The sequence below is a fragment of the Trachurus japonicus genome, chromosome 12 (genome assembly GCF_045865225.1).
Source record: "Trachurus japonicus isolate A0001 chromosome 12, Traja_1.0".
NCBI classification, from domain to species: Eukaryota; Metazoa; Chordata; class Actinopteri; order Carangiformes; family Carangidae; genus Trachurus; species Trachurus japonicus.
The window spans coordinates 9972022-9997086 of NC_140918.1; the positions used below are offsets into that span (position 1 = coordinate 9972022).

The 25065-nt window shown below is 43.2% G+C and overlaps 1 protein-coding gene across 2 annotated transcripts in view; it reads left to right on the plus strand.

Annotated features, from left to right (window-relative positions):
- Window positions 1–25065, plus strand: part of lamc3 (laminin, gamma 3) — a 121925-nt gene that overhangs the window by 84420 nt on the left and 12440 nt on the right. For both annotated transcript variants that reach the window (XM_085793065.1, XM_085793066.1), the window contains 8 exons: window positions 188–297; window positions 3490–3717; window positions 18362–18550; window positions 18865–19110; window positions 20417–20570; window positions 20682–20824; window positions 21123–21301; window positions 24266–24446. In XM_085793065.1, coding sequence (XP_085649191.1) covers window positions 188–297; window positions 3490–3717; window positions 18362–18550; window positions 18865–19110; window positions 20417–20570; window positions 20682–20824; window positions 21123–21301; window positions 24266–24446 — 1430 coding nt within the window. The remainder of the gene's footprint in view (window positions 1–187; window positions 298–3489; window positions 3718–18361; window positions 18551–18864; window positions 19111–20416; window positions 20571–20681; window positions 20825–21122; window positions 21302–24265; window positions 24447–25065) is intronic.

The following is a 25065-nucleotide window of genomic DNA, read 5'->3' on the forward strand; positions in this document are numbered from 1 at the left end:
AAAATAATAAAAAAAACACTGCAGCAATTGTTCATGGATTCAGCACACAAGCAAATTTACAGTTTGGATTTTTATGCCTTCATAATGTGATGTTTTCACTGTTTAATCAGAGTTTATTTGCATTTGAATGCAGCGCACAAACACACTGCAAATGATGTGTTTCTTTTCTCTTCTCTTCGTTTCACAGGCTCCATGAAAATGAGATGAGATTTAAACCTCAGTTGTCTGCCTTTGAGTTCCAGAGGCTGCTTTACAACCTGACCGCTGTCAGGATCAGCAACGCTGGAGGACAAAACTGTAAGTGTGTGTTGTTATTAAAGTGTGCAACACAATTAGCTTGGGATCTGTTGCAGTTGTTATTTTAAGACTTGCTTTTTCTTTTAACCTGAATACCACATTCTGCACTGACAGCACAGAAGAAATCCGTCTTGTATACACCTGAGGAGCACGGCTGCTTGTACTGTACCGTATGAACGTATTTAATAGAAAAAAAACAATAGTATGTCATATTACAGTTGAAAACGTGGTCATTTTTAAGTTAAACTAGTAAAAGCACCACAGAAAAACTCCAAACGTTCACATTTCTATCAATAAAATATATTTCCAACACACAGCACACAAAGTTGCACCAAACAGACTTGCAGAAACAAAGTCAGTGTTTGTATTCAGGGAATAGTTCACCAGTTCCAAATCTGGCTTAGCTGAAAACGGGACATTTATTCCCAGATGTTTGTAACAACTTCTTGAAATCCTCCGTCTTATTTTTTATCGTGTTCTTCCTTCCCCCCTTGCTATCTGATAGTCTGCATAGTGAAGTACAGGCAGGATCTGAGAGGCATTACGGCGGATTAGAGCACCAAGAAGACAGAACAGCTGGCCAAAATCACCAGCTCCCTCACACTAACTTACTCCATTTTAATTAGTTGCAGGCAGCGCGGGCAATGTGACACACACACACACACAGACACACACACAGTTTTGCAGCTCTGCGACGTTGCATTTGCACATGGAGGGAAAAGCAGCGGCACAGAAGTTTGCAGAGGCACAGTCATGCATATTCCATCAAAACTGTTTCCAGTAAGCACCCACCCACCCACCCTCATGAGCGTGCAAACAGAGTCAAGCACACAGTTTACACTGAATCCATTGCACATCACAGGGGAGAGAGTCTTAATGATTTGTGTAAGGTCTCAAACTCGTTCTCAAACAGTGTAAGACGTGCCTTATCGCTGCGGGCTGCGTGGCAAACTTTAATATCAAAATCCCATAAAGCTCTCCTCTCATCTTATTCCTCCCTCCGTTCTCCTTTCCTCCTCAAATGTCTGTCTGCACTGCGGAGACACTATTATACCAGAAGTGTATTATTTAATGACGGTATTGTCTTTACACTGTAAAGGCGTTTTGCAGCAGGCACACCACTGAAGGCCTTTCATTTTCTCTGCCGCTAAAAAAAAAATAAAAAAAATGTTGAACAGAGAGCAGAGTCGTATTTGAAGTTTTGAGAGAAAGCGGCGGCTTAAAGACTTAATGTACAGGTGGAGACCTGAATCATCAGCGTGGGCAGCATCGGGCCATTAAAGGGAAATAAAATCTCAACTGGTCTGACAAGGTTTCTTGGAGAAAAAGGATTGATGGAGTGGACTTGCGCAGCGTGACTTAAAACCGAAATGTTTTTAATTAACTGAAATATGGGTTCAGTGTCTGAAAAGTGTTTTAATTGCACATTTTCCCCCGTTGAATGAGCTAATAGAATTCAGGAGGTAAGAGGAGAGTGGAGGGTAGAGGCCAGGCCGAGTGCTGGAGAGGGAAGAGGACAGGCATGCCTACTGATTATCCCTCAGAGGTGCAAATGAACTGGGTTTCATCACCGCTGAAGGAATGGCTGGATCATGACTTGTTAGAAGTCAAGGTCCATCCTCTCCTCTGGTTCCTCCACTCACATTTCCCTCATTATGCAGCGGCTCATTCACACTTGGTTTATTTCTTATCTGACAAAGCTACATAGTAAAACGTGCACAGCATGTTACATCTATCTATCTATCTATCTATCTATCTATCTATCTATCTATCTATCTATCTATCTATCTATCTATCTATCTATCTATCTATCTATCTATCTATCTATCTATCTATCTATCTATCTATCTCTATCTATCTATCTATCTATCTATCTATCTATCTATCTATCTATCTATCTGTCTATATCTATCTATCTATCTATCTATATGTATGTGTATATATATCTATCTGTCTATATCTATCTATCTATCTATCTATCTATCTATCTATCTATCTATATGTATGTGTATATATATCTATCTGTCTATATCTATCTATCTATCTATCTATCTATCTATCTATCTGTCTATATCTATCTATCTATCTATCTATCTATATGTATGTGTATATATATCTATCTATCTATCTATATGTGTATGTATATACAGTATATATACATACAGTATATATATATATACAGTATGTATATATCTATATGTATATGTATATACAGTATATATACATACAGTATACAGGTAATACTCAGAAAATTAGAATATCGTGAAAAAGTTCATTCATTTAAGTAATTCAACTTAAAAGGTGAAATGAATATATATATATATATATATATATATATATATATTAAACTTACATAAAATGGAAACACACAACACATTATACAAAATAATACATATAAACAAAGTACGAGATAAATAGACTTTTAAAAAAACTATAAAAATCAATCCAGTTTATTTCTAAAAGGAGTTAAAAGATAGATCGGGGGGGGGGGTCTAATATAGGAATTGCAATGGACTATCTATCTGTCCATCCGTCCATCCTGTGCTGTCAAAGAGCGGGAACTAAAGTCATTTTGTGTTCAGTGGCTGTGGTTCAGAGTAAAGGGTGAGAGGGATTTGGTGGTTCAGGATGGTCTGTCCCCATCACTATTCATGAGACGAGAGTGGGCTCTGGAAACCTCACAGGAGCTGCACGTCTGACATACCTCCACCGAGTCTCCTGTCTCCTTTTCTTCTCGTCTTGCTCTGCTGCAGTGATTTATTCATTTGCTATATCAAAGATTCCCTCGGTGACGAGTGTAGGTGTGTGTGTGTGTGTGGGCCCAGTGCTTGTGCGTGTGCAAGTGAGCATTAAGTGTGGCATTTATGGGCATGTGGGTGGAGGAATCTGCTATTGTGTGTGCGTGTGCGTGTGTGAATGGATGTGGGTGTGGGTGTGTGTCAGACTGTAAACACAGGCCAGAACCTATAATGAGACAGGGAGGGAGGGGATCGCACTGCAACAAATGCTAATAACCCACTTACACACACACACACACAAACACACACACACACTTTCCCCACTCCCTCCAGAGAAAAGCAGGTGCCTCAAACACTTCAGAGGCCTCTGAAGCAACAATTATCAGTTTACTCCCGGCCGCAATAAGCATTTATTTTATGACAAAACGCTCTCCCTCTTCCTCTTCCTCCCCAGACACCTCCCAGCTCGCAGGTGTAACCCTGACCTCCGCTTTAATCTCCTCCGGTCCCACCAACGCTCCCGCTCCGTGGGTGGAATTCTGCTCCTGTCCCCCGGGCTTCGCGGGCCAGTTCTGCGAGCGCTGCGCCCCAGGATTCACTCGGGAGCTCCCCCAGAGAGGACCGCTCTCCTCCTGCATCCCCTGCAACTGCCACAACCACGGCAGCTGCCACCCAGAGACAGGTAATAATAAATGAGACGTTTACTTCAATTTTTTTTTTTACTCAAACACAACTGTTTTACTCAAATAATAAATCTGGGAAGTGTCAGGAAGGGGCATGATGGCTTTGGTGCCACTTCACTGACAACCAATCAGCAATGTTTCTGTTTCAGTGACTCTTACTGAAGGAGAGGAGACTGAGCAAGCCAGGGAAAAAAAGTAAATTCATAAATCAACTGCAGTAAATTTTATATCTAAAGGAGAACTTCGCCAATTTTTCACAACATGCCAAAGTCAGCGGACGAGTCATCGGGAGAGGGGGAGGGCGGGGAGGGGGGGTTGCTGCTCAGCCGCGTCTTTGGCTTTGGAGGAACTTTGTCAAGTCGACGAGGTTCATGCCAGAAAGTCAAAACCAAACAACCGTGGGTGTCTCGCATCAGATTAAATCTCTTGTTTGAAGGATTAGTGCACAGTATTGGATTCATGGTCAATGCACAGAATGCGTAACCTTTACAAAGTCAGCTCTGTTGTTGAGGTGTCCAGCGAAGTTAAAGGGGACACATTATGGAAATATCACTTTTTGAAGTTGCGTTTGTCTTGCCTTCCAGCCCCCAAAATGTGAGAACTGACAAAAAAAATCTGTAATTTTTTAGGCTCCCGAGGTTGAAATCCATGTGGTTTTTTCAAGATGTTCCCTCGGTTGTCTGACAATGATGTCATTAGTTTTCTAATTTTCATAATACCACCCCTACCTGTTAGGGCAAGCAGTGGCTCATTTGCATTTAAAGGGACAGGCACCGAAAACCAGACGATCTGAACGGGACTATTTTGAGTGGATGAAAAAAGTGCTGTGATGTTTGACCATTGAGGTATTTTGACTAAAGCATGTCACAGATATGTCTTTAAGACTATTTTAATTTGTGGAAAAGGGGCATAATATGTCTCCTTTAAAGGAATTGTTCCTTTTTTTTATGAGGTGCTTTGATTACGGGACAGATGGGGAAAAACATGAACATAGTGGGACATAGAAGACAACTTATTACAAGAAATTGAGAAGACGACTTCGACAAAATAACAAAGACAAGGGTTGTGATGTTAGTGTGTTGTACATAAATTCTGGTGGAAGGTGCATATATGTATGTGAGTATGTGTGTGTTAATGAATATGTGCGTGTGTTGGAAGGAAAGGAAGGAATCGTTCCTATCGCCACCATCCTAACTTGAACATATGCAGCAACAAAAGATGCCCATCAAAGTGGCATGATGGGAAGTGAAGGATCCAGCATTTTTACCTATTTGACCTATAATAGAAACTATAAGTGAGCAGACAGCAGCTACAGGTGCATCAACTTGCTCGGTCCCACCTCCATGCCGGTAATAAATGGTAAATGCGCTGCACTTATACAACTCTTTCCCTGTCTCATTGACCACTCGAAGCACTTCACAGTACTTACCGCATTCACTCACATTATTCATACATCAGTGATGGAGCAGCCATTAGGGGCAGTGTGATGTCGGGTATCTTGCTTGAGGACACTCCGACATGCGGCCGGGGAGGAGCCGGGTGATCGAAAACCACCCAGCGTCTGATTAGCGGCTGACCACCTCCTCCTGCAGCTGCTTCAGTACAATGCTGAAGTGCTGGAGTGAAACAGTCTTTTTGAACTGAATGAAATATGTGAAGTTGTAAAGAAACCTTTAAATTCCTACATAACACGGCTTTAGAAACTTAAAGAGAGTTTTTCACAAAGCGATTTCATAAGTCACTGCTCAATACTGCTGCTGCTCTTGGCTCTCGGCCCTGACAACACGGTTTGCTTCTTGTTAACGGAGCTATTTAGACCAGCACTGTGGCATTATGGAGTATGCAACAGATCTGAGCCGGTAGTTAGGCAATAAAGCCGTCGGTCTCTGTGAGGCATCGAGCCAGCGTAACATGAGATGAGGGATCATCAGAGGTTGTTGAGACAATGTTTTCTGTCACCGAGCCTCTGAGAGAGCGAGGAGGGAACAGAAAGATGCAGGCTGTTTGACTGAAGCATTTTTTTTCCTTCTGTCTTTTCTAGAATTGACATTCAGTCATCATTGCTTCAAGGGAACATAAGTCAGTTGTCCCTCGGGGGCATTGGCAAGCTATCACTCAAAGTGAGAACTGGATGGCTGTGCTAACACGGCGGCATCTTCATCTCACGCAGCTAATCTTCATAACAACTGCTTAAACTACAAGCGCGACTTCTTAACGCACCTGACGTCTTTTTTTAATGGGAGATGAGAACGGCAGCTGCGTTATCCCATCAGCTTTGCATCCCCGTGAATGACAGAAGTGAGAAAACAGGCAGCTGTTAAGTCTGCAAACAAATCATCTAAACCTCCATGCAGTTTATTTAGGTTGTGTGTCTGCAAGGGTGAGTCCTCAGCAGGCTATCTCCCCCTCGCAGCCTTTAAAACAAGGCGTCTCCGTCTCTCACCACGAGCAGACAACGATCCCATTCAGAGTACCAACCTCCATCTTTTATCTTTCCTCAATCTCTCTTCCTCTCCATCTCCCTCTCCTACCCTCTCCGACTTAAAGTCTCTGAGATCTGACCTAGTTAGGAGATGCCTGAAGCTTTGGCTGAGAGTGTGAGTTATGTTTGTGACTCCCTGTGTGTTTATATGAGTGTGTGTGTGTCTGTGTGTGTGTGTGTCTGCGGTCCGGAAGCAAGTCTGGTATCACTGCCTGCCTGCCTCCCCCCTAATTAGACTTGTTAACCGCCTCTTGGCTAATGATGTCTAATTTGCTTGCAGATTTCCTGTGTCTCTTATGTCTCTTCTCAATCTGGATGTCTCTCTCTGTCTCACGCACACACACACCCACACACACACACACACACACTCTCTGCCTCCTCTTGTTCCCCAGACTCCCTAGTCAGCCTCTTGCTTGCTATCTTCTGCTTCCTCCTTCCTCAGCTTGGATTGCACCTGCTCTCCCCAGTCACCTTGACTTTGTTTTTAGCATCCTTACCTTGACTCCCTTCTGTGCTCGCTCTCGCTCTCCTCTCAAGTTTCCGCTCCCTGGTTATCTCCCTGACTTTTCGTAGGTGGATTTCCTTCGTATTGATATCTCACCCAAGAGTCGTACAGTGGGGATTCTTGCGATGTTTAATGTGTAAGAACAGGATTTAGTGTCAACAGTGAAACCTGAAAGGAAAAGTCTTGATAGCTAGATTAGTGCATACTGTATGTGTCTACAGAGATTTAAAGTGTCAGATCCGGAAGTCTTCTGGGCGGCCTCAATACAACAGAAAAAAAAAAAAAAACTCCCATCATTCAATAATGAACTTGTTTAACTGTTAAACATCAAAGCAGCTTTGGTTCACACTGCGCAGGTCGGGCTTTGCAGCATTTAGCATCGTAATAGAGTTCACACCTGACAAGTCCCCACAGGCAGTGGGGATTCACACACACACACACACACACACACACACACACACACACACACGCTCGCTTTTCAGGATGTTTAAAAAAATATATTTTTAGTGCCAATGCAAATGATGAATGAGTGTTAAATATGGAACGCGATGTGTCCTCTGAGTCACGGATCAGAAATTCCTTGTGCACTGTGTCCTTTGGCACCGAGGCACTCTGGGTTGAATAGCATTAAACGACTATCAGAGAAGAGAAGCTAGTTAAAATTAGCCTTTATTTTTCAACCGGAGGATGGCATGTCATCTTCTGAAGGCCTGCTGGCTTCACTTTAATAAAAAAAAGAAAGAAAGAAAAGGGGCGAAGCAAACACACAGCAGAAGCTCTCCATAAATCCATAAGTTCAGGTCAAGGGGAACTATCAAAGTAAGTCGATTAGCGACACCCTGTTCATCATTTGTCACCAGGAGGGCGGACCAACCTGCTGTTTCTCCTATCAGAATCTTAATTGCTGTATAATTACCTAACGATTTGTATCATCGTGCAGGGTGTGCCCACAGACAGAATTGGGATGGAGTTTATTCACTGGCTGTCGAGGGAAGCTGCAGCCAATGGTGCTTCATAATCATGATTTATTAACACTCTCTCAGTCGCGCCGCTTCTATTTGCTGTAGCGCAACACAACAGATTGGAAATGTTAATATTTGTGGTGGAACAAGCAAATTGCGATTTTTCTGCCGAGTGCTGGCGCTGCAGGGCTGATGAAGTCAAACATATGTCCTTTGTATGCCAAAAAAAAAAGAAGAAAAAAGTGTCTTCCACAGCTGTGTGGACATAACTTTGATTTCAGTGTATCACAACACTGGGTGTGCACTGTGCACTCTGTTAATTGCATGCACACCATCCATAAAAACAAGCAGAGGCCATAATTTATAAGCTCAAGGGAGGGTGGTGAGGAAGAAGAGAGATGATTGTAATGTATAGATAAAACGGAGACACTCAATTTTCTCCGCAGCCCACACTGTAGGCGAGCGCTCATTAATCACCTAAACAAATGAAACACATGATGCTCTCGATAGTGCACTCTCTGCTGGATACCACGGAGCTTCCGAGCTGCTTCTGTCGGCCCCGGCGTCCTAATAGACCTGTGTTAGTCCGCGGTGGTGCGCCGCACATTAGACGTCATCTGTCTTCAGAGAAACTATGCCATCTGGGAGAGGTCGTCGTCTGTTCCGACTGATATGAGACTCGGGGAAATGGATGTAACGCGACGCTCCTCAAAGTCACATCACTGGTCGTGAGGAAGCTCTGTGCAACCTGGGAAAGTAGTTGTGCAATGTGCTTTTTATCAGAGAAAATTCATTCAAGCGATAATGTTGTTTCAAACTGGGGGTATATGGAGTCTAAACGACGTGGGTGTTTGATGAAAAGTGTTTGATCTGAGTATCAATCTGTCAATGGCTGGAGACTTTAAGAGATTAACATTGAGAAAGTACAGTCCAGCTCAGATGCAACGTCTTTAAATGTAAAATATCTTTTAAATCTGTTTCTTAAATTGAAGATTTCTACTTTTAACATTTAATATCGCCACTACGTGATTAGTTTTTTCTATAGGTTTCTTATCTTTCTTGCTGCTCTTACTGTAGGCGAGGAGCAACTTCCTCATTCTCATTCTCTTTGGCAATCCACCAAGTTTGTTATGCTAAATTATTCTTGTCTAAACTAATTTCACCCAGGGAAAAGGTTGAAACCTTTTCAAATCAGCCATCTCTGACAGTGTGGCTAGAAGCAGACAGTGTGTGCACATTGTCTATCTTTGTGTGTTTATTTTCGTGTAAAATAAATGCACTGGTTGTGAGGAGATAAGTAAAGCATACTGAATGGGATCAGCAGGAGAAATTACATGGTAAGATTCATTCTAACTGACTACATCTGTCTTTTTGCTCCTTCTCACTTCCCTCTTCCCCTCACTGTCGCTCCTCATATCCCATCGCGCTGATACGGGCCAGACATCTCAGGGCTTAGCCTGCAACAAATACAACCCACCAGAGAGATTAGGGGGTTGAATAAGCCAGCGCTAGAGCCAGCTTCACTCCCCATCACTTTGTCTGCCTCAACTTTCTCCCATAGATTTTTCTAACTAATGACCTTAGAGAGCTGAAGATGGCATTTAAGCAGGCATTTGGGAAAAGCACGCCCTGGCTTCCTCCGTCTCATTCTGAAGCGCTCCTTTTGTTGGTAAACACTGACTCACAGTCTCCTCCATTTTACCCTGGCATTCTAACGAGTATTGTAATGAGCAGCATGTTTGGTCATTTCTTCATCTGTACCCTAATTGATGCAAAGAGACAGGTACTCTGGGTGATGGCCTGGCCTTTATTAGGCTGACTTCAGTGTATTTTTGCTGCAGGAGCCCCTGGTGGTCCGTTTTCCCCTTCACGGACCAAGACCAACAAAAGCCTCCGTTTTCTTGACCTCCACCAACAGACTGCAGTGGGCGTGACATTTAGCTATGCAAAAACCACTGTGCATTATTCAAAAATTTGGCCCCGCACAAATGTCAAAGTGAGAAACAAGCATATGCTGTTACGAAAGAGAACAGAAAGACCTTATTTATATGTGGAGTCGTTTGCAGAGCAGATGCACATGCAGCATTCAGGTACTTGGAGTCAGCAGAATGCAGCTAACTCCTTTATGGATGGCCTCCTTCATCGCCGCAAGGTTATATAGCTAGATCTAAAGTGAGTGGTGAAAACATGTGGTTTGACTGGACGTCTATATATTGAATTGGATGGTCCCAGTGCAGTCTGTCTGTTAATGTGGATCCAGCACACACAGATCACTTAGATCCACATCGATCCGCTGCTTCGAAATCTTTAACACTTTAAAGCGCATCGCATCATAAGGCGGCATGATGGGCTTTTGAGCAGCAGATATATTGGGGAAAAAAAGGATGTGCAGTTAAAGCGTTTTTAACCTAATTAATGTGTGGTTGCTCATTAATAATGTGTCATTGATAAGGAGAGGAGAAAATTAATCAAATGATTCCCTCGGTTTGGTTCGCTGGAACAGAAAAGCACCAGTGTTGCCTTTGATTGCGTGCGGCTTTTCAAAATCAAAAAATATTAAATTACAGTTTTGTGCTAAATTAGCTTACTATTGTGTATGCTAATTATAGCCTATTGCATTATGTAGCAGTGCTTATGGTTGAAGATAATGGGGAGAGGCACTGAGACAGAGACAGAGAGTCTCTCTACAATAAGTATTGTATCATCATGAATAGGCTGCATTTAGACTCTTTTGACCCACTTACAGTAGAATTAAAGTATTAGTATTAAATCTGTATCAGTGATTTAAAGGAGTCTATGGCGAGGCTAGCAGCTCTGTGAAGCTGCACTTAGGAACAGTGGCCTTCAGAGCTAAATGCTAATATGAGCATGCTAATATACAAAAAACATGTTGATGTGTAGCATATATTTTACAATGTTTACATTGTTAGTTAAAGGTGTTCAGAAAAGAAAATTGAATTTGATCCCACTATGTGTCTTAAAATTAGTGTAATCACTCATCTATCAGACGTTGTAGCCCAAACTATTTTCAAGTAAATCCAGGGTGAAAGTGGGGTAGTTTTTTGCATTGGATAATGCAGGCGCGGGATTTATGCGCCCCGGTGTTCACGATTCATCAGCCAATGATATCAGGATCCGTCATCCATCAAGCAAACGTCTGAGAAAAACCAGGAAGCTTTGATAGCGAGTAGTAGCAGATCCCTACGGTCCATCACTTAGCCTAGCTAGCTAAGTTAGCAAGCTATAGCCTACGAGCTAACAGTAAGCTATACTCATGCGCGTACACACCCACACCGAGCTGGACAACATCCAATCAAATTCCTTCGAAACACTGTGTCCAACCCGGTCCCGTCCCCAAACAATGAATATCCCGCCCACTTGATAACGCCCAATCAAATTCGTTTTCCTTACTCGGGTAAACTCGTGTGGAAACTCGTAGTAGGCTATTACAGGCATTTATCATTATAATCTGAGTTAAACTGTCACCCAGTGATGGAGCTAAATGAAAAGTGAGTTACCACAGTTTCTCCTGAGGGGGAACATAAATGTCTGCACTAAATTTCATAGCAAATTATTCAACGTTTATCAAAATATTTCACTCAAAAACACAAAGGACAGCCCCATAGTGCCACTTTTGCCACTCAGTGTTGAGTGGCTTATCTCAATCACCTGGGAACCGTGAAAGTCTGCACAAAATTTGAGGCCAATCCACGTCCGAGATGTTGAGATATTTTACAGGGAATGTGACAAATGTGACCTGCTGCTAAGAGGAGATAAAAAAGTGAGGTCATCTCCACTGTGAGGAGGACTCCTCTGACCACCGTGACCTCTGTCACCACAGATCCAGCAGCTTGACTAAAAAGGACCCGAAAGTAAGAAGTATTTTCATCTCTGCCGACTCGAGTCAGTGCCATGACACCTGTCACAAGTGCAATTTCATTTCCCGGGGAAAAGTCTCACCCTGGGGCCTCATTTATCATTGTGGATACACGCTTTTTTACACGCTCTTTCCCCCATTTTGTGCGTACGCACTTTTCTCCGCCTAATTTGGGATCTATCAAACCAAAACTTGTCGGGAGTAAGTGCAAAAATTTACGACCAGTCCGACCATGGCGTACCGGCATTTACACGCTTTTTGAAGAACAGGAGGAATTGGCGACACCGCTGCAGAGTCAGAGAACTGCAGTGTGAGAGGGAGAGAGGAGCGCGGACACTGTTTGAAGTGTTGAAGTAGCAAGTGGTGGTGATGATGACCCCCCCCACCACCACCACCACCACCACCACCGCACACGTGTTGACGTCGGCACTTTACATGAAAAGCACAGCGACTCAGATTTTTTCCCCTGTGCATTTACACTAGTTTGCTCCTAAATACTGGCTTTATAAAACGAATTTCGTTTTCTTTTGATATCATATTGATATTTTCACCCTGCATGTAGGCTACACCTCTTCCACAACCAGTCTGTCCAGTCTGGAAAATAATTTCTGCGACGTGCCTGTGTTAAGTAGCCAGACTGGACACACACAAGCAAGCAGCAAGCACAATAATGTCGGCGCAAATCAAAGCAAATGAGAAAACATGATCGATATTTTTTGTGTGAATATTTATTGTATTTAACAAAAATGGGTGCTGCCCAACATCATTTTAGGAAAAGTCACAGACTGGTGGACTTCAATGTTTTTTTTTTTTTTTTTAATATATAGCTATGCACAAATGAAAATCAAAGTCGTCCAGTGAACGGCAGTGGGGGGTTAGTGGAAAGGGGTGCAAAGTAGTACTGACTGGCAGTGGAAACCCTGCTTTAAATTATTATGACATAATCTAAAATAAGGGGCAGAATAAATATGATTCTTCTTCTTTCTGTTCTGTTTCATTTAGATTTGGGAGTTTTTTGTATTTATTGTAGCCTTTCAATGCAAGATGATGTTTCTGACTGATATTGCCGTGTTACCGTGTATCTCGCTTTCAGAGAAATTCCGCTTCTGTCTCCGCTCTCCGTCCGTCTGTTGTCTTCACCGTCTTCCACTGACGTCATTCCACACGTTTCCAGAGTGCACATGGCTACTTAATATGCACGTAACTGATTTGCATTGACCACATATGGTTGTATGGGGCCGTTTAGGGGGCTGGGTATGAGGCGTGTTCTCATCCACGCTTTTCTCAGGTCCGTGTGATCTATCAAGGGAAATACCGTGCAGCCGTGTGTACGCGGAGTTTGATAGATCTGAAAAGAGTGTATATTTTTTGGTCGTACGCACATTTTGCCTTTCCGTCGTACTGAAAATTTAAGAGGACTTTTACACGCTCTTTGATAAATGAGGCCCCTGGTTGTTAAATGAACTGAATAAAAGTGTAAAAGTATTCAAACACAATCAATCAACTCAGAGGCTTCCTGCATCAATCTGATGAGTGCGTTGACATTTGATCAGAGTAAAATACACAATAACTGGTTTATATAGCTGCTCCATAGCATTTCAGTGACCCAGAACTGTGGCAAGACAACATGAGCTACAGCCTCTGCTGCTAGAGTTCCCATCCCTGATACCCGAGGGCCTTGGCCATAACAATTTGGCTGACAGCCTCTGTACACAAAACAGGAATTGATGCATTTATTTTCCACAGTCAGACTATGACAAAACATATTTCCCCAGTCATCCATATTGTGCACATTATGTATGGGGGTGGACAGAATATACAGCCCCTCCTCTTTTTCTTTCAACATCCTCCCTCCATCCTCTCTCTCTCTGCTGCAGTAAGTCCAGTCGTTCAGACCCCTCTGACTCGCCACATCTGCAGCGGGCAGCCGGCGCTGGCAGCCTATCTGTGTTAAATTAGAGAGTAACATCACCATCAAACAGTCCTGCAGCAGATTTACCCCAACTTCTACCCTGAAGGCCCCCGAAGCTGCAGACACAATTTTCTCTCTCTGTGTATGTATGTGTGTGTGTGTGTGTCTCTCTCTCTCTTTCTGCCTCTCTTTCTTTCTGTCCTGTTTGCTTCTCTCCTTCATTAAAACAGGGTGTTCACATGCATTAGTAAATAGAGTTCCTTAGCCTCGAGCCTTTTAATGTTCCAGTGGGCTAAAGAGACAACCCTCTTGGAAAATAAGGAGGTCTTGAAAAGCTCATGTTTTTTGACATCACATCCTTGTTGTAATTTTGCTTTTATTACGCAGAGAGGCTCAAGAGTAGTCTAGACTTATTTTGTCACAGTTTTCTTTTCTTTTTCTTTTTTTTAATGCACCGCTTTTAAAGGCGTTTGTTCTTGTTGTGTGCAAAGTGCAAAAGTGGCACATACAGTCACATCATTTATGCAGCCACATGTTGCTTTTGAACTCGTGTGACTTTCATTATTTACGTCTACAGTATCTCTGGGGTTTGCACGTCATCAAAGACCCCACATGTTGCCCCCCGCACCCCACCCCCTCCTCCTCCAGAGAGACCTCCCAAGACGGTTGCTGAGTGACATGTGGTGATCTTTAGAAACTCAATTTGGTCAGTAAATAAATCTGGAGGGTTTGAGGGCAAGAATGTAATAACAGGAGAGAGGCACGCTCTGATCTCCCTCTAAACAAAAACATACTTATTTAAAAATCAATTTCTCCGTGGATTTTTTTCCTTTCCCCATTTTTTTTACGCGCATCTGGCGTTAAAGCTATTACAGGCTTCTGAAAACAGTCATATCCACTATCTTGGGAAAGAGGCGCTCTTCACAGTTGCTGGAGAGGAACACTGAATGATGCAGTATTAGCACGCTGAATAAGAATGTGAGAAAAGGTGGACCGCTAAAGCACCTGTCTTTTCATTCTCTCTGTAGTGCCTGTCCGTGCCTCTGCAGCTCTCACGGACTGATGTATTCCAATGTATTCCTGTCCTCCACAAGTGGCTACCTTAATGAAGTGCATTAGGCCTGAATGTGTGTGTATTTCTGTGGAGAGAGTACAATGAGGAGCACAGTGGAGGGATGAGGTACAGGTAGAATGAGCAGCGGTAAATAGGAGCTCTTTGGAGAGTGATGTGTGTATGATAGACTCAGACTGCTTGTGTTTCCCATACAGAAAATACTTTGCTTCGCCATCGCAGAACAGACAAGCAGGTTCAAGCACAGAGCGGCGAGCTGGAGTGTGTAGTGGCTGGAAAAAGGGAGGGAGGGAGGGAGGGGGGGGGGGGGGTGTTGCAGGATAGTTGGATTGTGTGGATCTGTCAAAGTGTGCAACTCCAGTGGGAGCGTCAAAAGAAATCCCAATTCATTAAGGCGGCGCAATGAACGGTCATTGATTCATTGATAAAATGATTCCGCGCTGGGTGTTATGAAGTAATGATGATTAGCGTGACGACGAGGAACACCAGCGCGCCCCGGCGACCGGCGCTCCTGCCATTCGGCGGCGGGATTTTGTGATGCATGCCGTTAGCTTTTCGGAGGAGCCGATTGGAATGATAATAGTGTCAAGGAGGCCCTCGGTGGCTCCACTGCCTCATATCACGCTCAGTCATCTTCACACTCAGTAAAGTCAGCACATTTCTGCTGCCATTAAATTTACTATGGCTCATTGGGGATTGACACTGCACACCATCAGTGTCATTGTAATGCCTTGTGAAATTCGAGAAAGATTCACTTCTTTATGCGAGGAACAATCATTATTACCAAATACTCATACAGTGCTCGATAGTCATGTATTATTCACCTCAGCTCGACGAAGAACTAATGATTTTTATGCAGAAGTCTATACTTCATCAGGCAATTGGATAATTGTTCCTACTAATGGCTGTGTGATCAATTTATCTTAACTGTGGTTATATTATTCTATCTCATACACTTGACTTGCAGTGCCGGAGTTAACGCAGCTTCATTTAGATGTTCACGCTTAAAGCCTTAAAGGAATAGTTCACCAAAAAACGATTTCTTTTTTTTCACCCTCATGCTGATTATTACTCCGGATTCGTTTTTTATTCCTCAAGTGCATCTTTAGACCCGGGAGGGGGGTTCGTAGTCCAACGAAAACTTTATATGAGATTAATAGGGCCCGACACAAAAACATCCATAAAACTACACAAAAACCATTTAATATTCCTCCACACTGCTCGTCCACTGCAATCCAATTGTCCTGAGGGGATATAGTCCAGAGTTTTCTCGAAACGACGTCATTTAGGACATTTTTACAGCCTAAACAGTCCTGTATTGGAATTGCCTGGGACGCACTCCCGCGTTCACGTGATGCATGTGTGTATCGTGCCAGACACAAACAGGTCCATAAAACTACGCAAAAACCTTGTAATATTCCTCCACACCGCTCGGCCGCGGCAATCCAAGTGTCTTGAAGGGATATAGTCCAGACACGTCCGCGTGCATTGCGTGCACCAGGCAAATTCAATACAGGACTGTTTAGGCTGTAAAAATGTCCTAAATTACGTCGTTTCGAGTAAACTCTGGACTATATCCCTTCAGGACACTTGGATTGCAGTGGAGTAGCAGTAAGGGGGAATATTAAATGGTTTTTGTGTAGTTTTGTGGATGTTTTTGTGTCGGGCCCTATTTTTTTTGGACTACGAACCGGCCTCCCGGGTCTCCAGATGCACTTTGAGGAATAAAAAACTACTCTGGAGCATGAGCATGAGGGTGAGTCATTAATGACTGAATTTCATTTTTTGGTGAACTATTCCTTTAATTGGTATTTCTTTCTAGATTTGATTTTCTTATGTAGCCATTCACATTATCTTTTAAATTTAGGCCAATATCAGACTCGACTATAATGTGAACAGGTCAACACCCTAATGTGACCTACATGTGCAACAAGACATCACGTGCAGCAGCACGGTGTTTACGGAAGTTAATCGAGGAGAAGAAGTCGGGAATAACAAACATGGAGGCCACAGATGTGAGCGTCGATGGTTTGATCTTTAGGTTATCGTGCTGTCGGAGCAGGTGAACATGGAAGAAGATGAACTTATAGTGTAATTATGGCTTTTTGTGGAGATTTTGAGAAGAAGATCTGAATCCATGCGATTTCTTCTGTCCACACCGTCATTAATAATGGGATCTGGGTCACACAGGCAGGAGGAGAATCTGATTCAGGCTTCTCGTGGCCTGCTGTGTGAACTTAGCCTTTGTGATGGGAGTCGGTGGTTGTCAGTGACCTCATAACAACAGGCAAGTGTTTTCTTTACTCCAGCATTCAGTGGTGTGAGTTGGTTTTAAAATGCACATGGGGAAGAAGAGCTCCTCTCTGAATCACACCGTAGGCTAGGAGGGAGTGATGGGAAATTTTAATGAGGACTGTACAAGCTGAATCCTGGCAGATTATTCGCTATATGTATCGAGATCTTATTTGTGTTTTCTAGAAGAAATCTGCAAAGTTATTGTTGGCAACAGATGCTGAAGTCATTTAAGAAAGTTTTGAGATTTATTTAAATTAAAAAAAAACAAAAAACAAGAAATGATTCAAATTAGTGTAAGCCGCCTGACACGGATGCGCTCGGTGAATACCAAGAGCAAAAAACATCATGCGGTGCAAAGGAATGCTAAATATCTTCTTGCAGTTGCACACCACAAAACAACAGCAGCAATTATTTTGTTACGGATTAAAATGCATAAACGGTGATTAAAAATTTAATGAATATCTGCTCGTTGTGATCTTACCATGAATTTAGTTGGGTCGGTTTTTTTTCTCTCTCTCTTTGTGATTTTCCAAGAACGTTAAGACTTATTACTTTGTGCTGCTCTTAAAGCTTTAGTCAGTCAGTTATTAAATTAGAATGCCACATTATATTATGTCACATTCTGACTGTTTCATTTCAGAGGGTGCTGTTGCACAAATTGAGCCTGCACCAGAGGAGGTTGTGTGTGTCTGTGTGTGTTTGTGTGTCCTATCATCTCGGCTCATGACGTTGGAGCCACAGCTGGTCACTGAACTTGCAGCAGGGAGACGCTGGCGGTTTCAATCTAGATCTTTTTGTTGTTGTTGTTGTTTTTACAGTTTCACTATCCACTCATACACAATGTCAGTTTCCTCGCTGTTGTGTGGTATTTTCTCTGATTATCATGTTGTATTATTCAACTCTTGCCCGTAGCGTACTGGATTTGAAATATTGCACACAAGAGGACTGGGAAAATCTGCTCAATATAAACTTGAGCAGGATTCATGTGGGATTCGGTTCCTGTACGTGTGTATCAACACATGTTGCACGTGAACGAATCCTGCGAGTTTGTTTTTTGTTTTTTTTCCGAGGCGTTCAAAAACAACGGGTTTCTTTTTGAGGACATCACAGAATTGGTAATCTCTCCCATTGGTGAGGGAATAGCTTTACTTCTTGAAGGTCTTTCGGACTGCGTATGGCTCCGATGTTTCCCAAAGCAATTATAGTTGGGGTGAATTTAGTTGTCTTCTGCTCTCCATGGTGGGCTGTGGGGAATGTTTCTCCTGCAGGGTTGGGCTGTGGAGTGGAGTGGGTTTGTATTGTATGGAGGAGCTGCAGCCATGGTCAGAGACACAGCGCACTCTGCTGGAGACGAGGCGAACACCACCTTCTGTTGTTTATTTGTATCAGAACCAAAGTGTGAAAAACACCCAGAAAAAAAAAAAAAAAAAAGACCTGACATATATAAACAGGTGTGTGTGTGTAACAGCAGCAGTGTGTAATTGTTGCACTCTCCTCTCTCTCTTCTCTCTCTGTGTCTGTGTGTGTGTGTGTTTCAGGTGCGTGTGAGTGCTCAGACTTCACCACTGGGATGACCTGCGAGCGCTGCCTGGACGGTTACTATGGCAACCCCTTGATTGGCACGCCCGGTGATTGTCAGGCTTGCCCTTGCCCGGACCGTACCAGCTGTGCCCAAATCGCACAGACAGGACAGGTAGTCTGCACCAACTGCCCGGTCGGACAGCAAGGTGAGACGAACCACTGACAGTTACAATCATTTTTTTTATTTATTTTTTTTTTCTGGCACATACCTCCAGTCAATAATAAGCTTTGAATCTCGAGATGCTGAAGCGACTCGTGGCGCTTTAATGCAGCTTTCGTTTGCAGTGGACTGTCATTGTGCAATGCAGCCCTGAACATCCAGACGCTTCCAGCATGAGTTTTTAATGTAGTGATAACAGACACTGGGGCGAGATGGGACTGACCTCCGACAGAGTCCCCGGCTCAGTCATCCATCTAATTCCTGCTCATCTCTTTCACCTTTCGCCCTCCCCTTGTGTAGGGACGCGCTGTCAGATGTGCGAGGACGGTTACTATGGTGACCCGCTGGGACAATCCGGGGCAGTTCGACCGTGCGCGAGATGCGACTGCAACGGCAACGTGGACTTCAACGCGCTGGGAGTGTGCGACCATGTCACCGGCCGATGTCGAAAGTGCCTCGGACACACGGAGGGCTTCCACTGCGAGCGCTGCCAGCAGGGTTACTACGGCGACGCCCTGAACCAGACAGCTGCCCAAAAGTGCAAGGGTGAGTAACTGAGACGCATAAACAGATACAGAAGTACAGCAAGTGTGTAGAAATAAAGAAACAAATAGAAAGTAGTAGAAATTCATCAATAAATGTAAAAATACAGCATTTTTCTTGTATTATTTATGGAATAAATTGTACTTTTGTCATTTTATATCATTTATATCTGTCACTTTATTCAATATTATGTACAGAAGAAGATATTTTGTTGCTTTAAAACAATGTTGCACTTTTACTTGTGCAGGACGATGCCATTTTTGTGCAAAATTTGAAGCTAGAAAAGAAGAAGAATTTTTAGTGTTTCTGTGCAGAAGATGTGGCCATATAAGCAGGATTTACTTTAATGACTGTCCAATTAGGGTCCAAAAACTAAACCTGCATAAATGTGGTGTCTAAACTTGAAACCTCCAGTGAATAAACACTGTGAATGCACTTTAAAGTGAAGAGGGAGATAGCTTTTGCCCAGTAATTAAAGTTTTTAGATTGACAATAATTCCATATTTGCATATTTTGGACTCAGTGAGGAAGAAGGAGCATTTAAACATGGTCATTTAACTTTATTATAGAGAACTCATCATTTACAAATGGAGTATTTTATATGTTTTAAGTAAACAAAGGGTGTTTTTAAGGATCCTTAAACGCGCACTCAACACGATGACACGCCATCTGAAATCCTCTCAGGATTCAGATTGATCCGTTGTTATAAATAACCAGCGGAGTCAAGTGATAGTCCAAAGAATATTCAGGATAAATTCCACGGAGAACCGCGCGGCCCTGGGTTCAGCTTTTTTAAATGAACCCGGTGAGCGTAGCATTGAAATGGACTTGACTAATCAATTCAGGAGTTCAGATTCGACAGGTGTAGCACTCCGGAGTGATGAAAGAGCAAAAGCTGAGAACGCGGCGAGCAAATGGTTGTGAGTCAGACAGATAGTGACAAAAGAAAGAAAAGGAAGGCGAGAATCACAGGGTTGGGTGAAGGCCTAAAGTGAATGAAACCCAGATAAAGTTACAAAATGCAGACAGAGACCCAAAGAGTAATGGCAGTGATGGGTTCATCCTTTGATTTTCTTATAATACTTCAGTTCCACCTCAGAGCCCAGGGTTGTACTTAACTGAACAATGTGAGAGAGGGATCCATGAGTCTCCTTGGCACTTTCTGCCATTTATTCCCGTTTCCTCCCCCCGTCTCCCTCCCCCCGAAGCGCTCAAATCATTGAAAAAGTCCTCCAAGCCTTGGGGGTAAAATCTAAGATATTAACAGTGTTTGTTTTAATTATGAATCTGTTTTATTTGTTCTCCCTAGCCTGCAGCTGCAATCCTGCTGGAACCTCTGGGCATGCAAATGAATGCCACTCTCAGACAGGAAATTGCAGATGCCTCAGTCACGTGACCGGGCGCGACTGCAGTTATTGTGAAGTCGGCTTCTTCAACCTTCAACCGGGTTTAGGATGCGAAAGGTACACAACACAACGTCGTGTCCTCCCCCGGTGCAACACAGATGATAACTGAGCCCACAACAAAACTTGAATGTGTTATTGAGATATTGTTTTCTCTCTCCCCTCCCTCAGGTGCAAGTGCAATCCAATCGGCTCATCGTCCGCCACGTGCCACCCAATCACAGGACAGTGTGTGTGTCGCTCGGGGGTGGAGGGGACACTGTGTGATGTTTGTCGCGTGGGCTTCTTTGGATTCTCGTCACAAGGTTGCAGAGGTGAGGGAGTTTGCTTTTTTTTTTTTTTTTTTTGAAATTATCTTTTTATTTGGAAAGGCAAGTTTCCATCACATACATTAATTACAGCCTTATAGTCATTCAAGGACAGAAGAAAGGATGGATGCAGAAAGTTTGAGTGATTATGTCCGTACTGCCCTTCTGGGATTTTCTTTTACGGACCACTAATTATTCCACATGAGTGCCTTTTTAACTTTTTAAAATGTTTATCTCTGTCCCTCCGCTTGTCTCCCATGTCCTTGTGCTCTCTCATCCCACTGTCCTTCGTCCTCTCCTCCAGCCTGTAACTGTGACCCTATGGGCTCCGTCTCCATGCAGTGTCACAGCAACGGCACCTGCCAGTGTCGCGAGGGCTTCGTCGGGTACAAGTGTGACAAATGCGAGTTGAACTATTTCCACAACAGAGCCACACACCAGTGTGAGGAGTGTCCTGTTTGCTACGGCCTTGTCAAGAAACAGGTGAGTTCATCCATCCAGTGGGTTTGTTGTGTGTCTGTGGTGAAGGACAAAATCAGGAATTTCAAACAAAGTGACTTAAAATATACTTGGGAATTTATCAAACTGTTATCAAACTGTATCAAACCTAATCTAATCAATCACATATTTACTCACTACAAAGGTAATTACATAACTTTACTAATTAGTCAAAAACAAAAATGATGAACCCCACACGTCACTCCATCTTTAAAGGGATAGTTCAACATTCTGGCAAATTGGCCCATTGGCATAATCCCTATAGTTTTAGCAGTAGGTTCGTTACCTTTAATTGTTGGTGCAAGCTATTTTTAGAACGGCGGAGCAGAACCGCGAGCTGCTCAGAGCTACGCTACGGAGGCTCATGGGATTTCTTGGTTTCCCTCATCAAACTCATCAAATACACAATCCAACAACTCCAAAACGCTCTGGTGGACAAGTTGTGACCTGCACAGTCGCCACACTATGAGATAATAACAACGGTACGAGACAGAGTTGTTTTCGAAGTAAATTCATGCAAAACCACTGATAGGCATTCCCGTTGGGGGCAGTTTTCCGGTAAGCAGTCGAGAACAACTCTGTTCCGTTATTATTTCATAGCGTGGTGAATGTGCAGGTCACAACTTGTCCACCAGAGTGTTTTGGAGTTGTTGGATTGTGTATTTGATGAGTTTGATGAGGGACAACCAAGAAATCCCATGAGCCTCCGTAGCGTAGCTCTGAGCAGCTCACGGCTCTGCTCCGCCGTTCTAAAAATAGCTTGCACCGACAATTAAAGGTAACAGACCTACTGCTATGACTATAGGGATTATGGCAATGGGCCAATTTGCCAAAATGTTGAACTATCCCTTTAAACGGAGATGACCAGCTAAAGGTAGCTTAATGTTATATTACTATCACTATTCAGTATTACATATCATCAGTTGCTAATGTTAGCTCAACAGCTAAGAAGACACAATACGTAAATACAACTTCAGAGTTACCAGGAGTCACATTACTCCTCTTGTGCTAACTAATTGGGCTGCGCAATTAATCAATATATAATCAATTCACACTGTGGCTCAGAGCAATATCCAAATCACAGGAGCTGCAGACTGAGACGCTGCACAGATGCTCCGGCCTAAAAATAATACGCACATGTTTGTTTGGTAGAAGACTTTATGCAAATCACATCCTATCATGCAGATGTATTAACTAACAAATTGATAAACAAGATTATTGACTGTTTGTGTGTTTATCAGCTAACTGATCATTTATTTTCAGCACAAACCATTTCACTCCTCACATGTAAAGACATACTGTATGTAACAACAGCTGTCAGATTCCCTTTGAGGTGTAATAGGTGAAAAAAGGTTTGGCATTTTACAGACTACCACCCTTAAGTGAAGCGTCAGTATAAAAATTGTGAGTACACTGAGTACGCTGCTGTTAAATATGCTGCCTTTGGTTTCTCTGTGTTCCTCTTTAGGGGTATCAGCGTGGCTCTGCTGCACATATTGTTGCACATGTCCATATAAATGTTTTTGCAAACCGACATCGAGTACGGATTGTGTCTTAGCTCTCGCCATTATGAGGTGCAATTTGTTCTCGAAATAGCACATTCCTCCAGCACATCCTGCCTTTGTAGACCCTTGTGACAGCCATATGGCTCCTTTGTATTTGTAGATTGCAAGTAAACAGTGGATGTGCAGTGAAACAGAAAGAGACATTTGCCCTAATGATCTCCTGTGCAGCTCCTTTCTGTCCCTTTAGATTTGTTGCAACCCACATCCGCATGCTAAGGTACCGCGTCCCGGGATTCACCTTCTGAGGCCAATCCAATACCGTGTTCTGTCTTTTCTCTGTATATATTCTTGTTCCAGGTGAAGTGGCTGTGTGATCTCTCCGGACCAGCTTGTAGCTGCGTGAATGCACGCTGTGATTTCCACAGTGTTAGCAATTCAGTGAACATCCCGAGCCTTGTCTGCTCTGAACACCTGCAATTACTCTCACTGTCCTCAGTCTCCCCCAAGCTCTCCCTCTCTGCCTCTCCCCGCTCCCTCTATATCTTTCTGCTCACATTTTCCTCTGGCTTAGGCACAGGAAAAGGGGAAAAAAAAGGCTAACAAGCACCAAATAAAAAAGGGAGAAGGTTGAAAAAGACAGAGATGTGTGATCGATGATCAAGAAAGGTATTAGAGAGAAAACCAAGAAGCGGCAGCAAAATAAAGAATGGGGTAAGATAATGAAAAAGATGCACGGTGCTTGGCAAGAATGAATCACTGCAGAGAGGGGACATTGTTTTTTTTAAATATAAAAACCAATGTGTTTGGAATGACTGGGCTGAAGATATGAGCTCATTAACACCTTGTTTGCTAACTAATGAGATCAGCAGCCGCCGATCCGCCACCTAATAGAAAGCACACGCCGCCAGGAAACAAACACGTATGCGGCATCGCGTGCAAAACATGGCTCTCACTCTGAAAAAGAGGTGCGATCACAGCGGGGATTACAGGCTCTTTTTATATGGTCTGGACCATTTAAGTGCCAGGGTCAACAAATTGGTGTGAATCACAACACCTTGATTCCATTTTGAGCCCTGGACCTCCATTCTCTCAGAAGTCTAATCTAGTTATCTCTTGAAAAGCCCTTTCCCACCTCGGCCGCATGCTATGCAGAGAACAGAGTGAGTGGATGTGGATATGAAAACCGCATTCTATCCTTATCCTGTTGTTTATATTCATTTATTCATTGCTTTTGTTGAAATACTACATTTTGATGTTATGGTGTACCAAGAATCAGCATCCTATCTCAATCCCTGTGTCTGAATAAATAAATACAGATCTTTTTTTTCAGATTTTTTTTTTTTTTTTGGGTGGGGGGGATTGTTTGTAGTTGAAATCCAAAAAAAAAAAAAAAAAACTGTATTCTCATTGACACTGTCAGTGATAAATCTTGGTGCTATTACAGGCGGAAAAGCTGAGGACTCGCCTGCAGGATTTGGAGAAGCTCCTGGCTCACTTTGATTGCCGAGGTAGATTTGGGAAGCAGCACCACCTGCTGAAGTATCACATGGCCAGGCTTTACGAGCATGAGCACCAGAGGGAGGATACTCTGCCCAATGCTCTGGAGGATTTTCTGGCCTTCCAAGGTAACAGCAGCACAGGAGCCAAGATAATTCCACTTTGGCCTGTCACTCCTTTTAATGTTTCCTCTGTGGTCATGACATCTGAGGAGCCGCTCGCTTGGCAGGCAGCCGTCTCGCTTTTGTTGAAACCCGAAGCTCCTTCGCCACGTTGCCATTGTTGAGCACTGTGTTTTCACATTTTGGCTGCGAGATGCTAACATGCCATATCGGTGCATACAAAGACCGGCGAGCGTGGCGAAGAAATTTGACGTGAAACCGCCCCCGGCGTTCTGCAAAAAATGGTTCTCTGGCTCGGTCTCTGTGTGTGTCTTTTTTTTTTCGGTGTGCCACTGTTGCAGACGCAGCACAACAAAGCGATTAAATCAGGAAGCGGGCAACAATACAAACCTCTCCCAATTACTTTAACACAATGCTGATATATCGTCATTATCTTTGGAGGGGAAAGGGCTTACAGGCTCAGCTGCACAGGCCAAATGGAGACAAATCATAACAATATAGAACAAGGCGCCGTGTGACCAACTTAATCCCTATTTATATGACAGGCAGCGCATCTCTAATCCCTGGTTTATTATGATTATAGTTGCAATCACGATAACGGTTGTCTAACAATACCCCTCCCAAC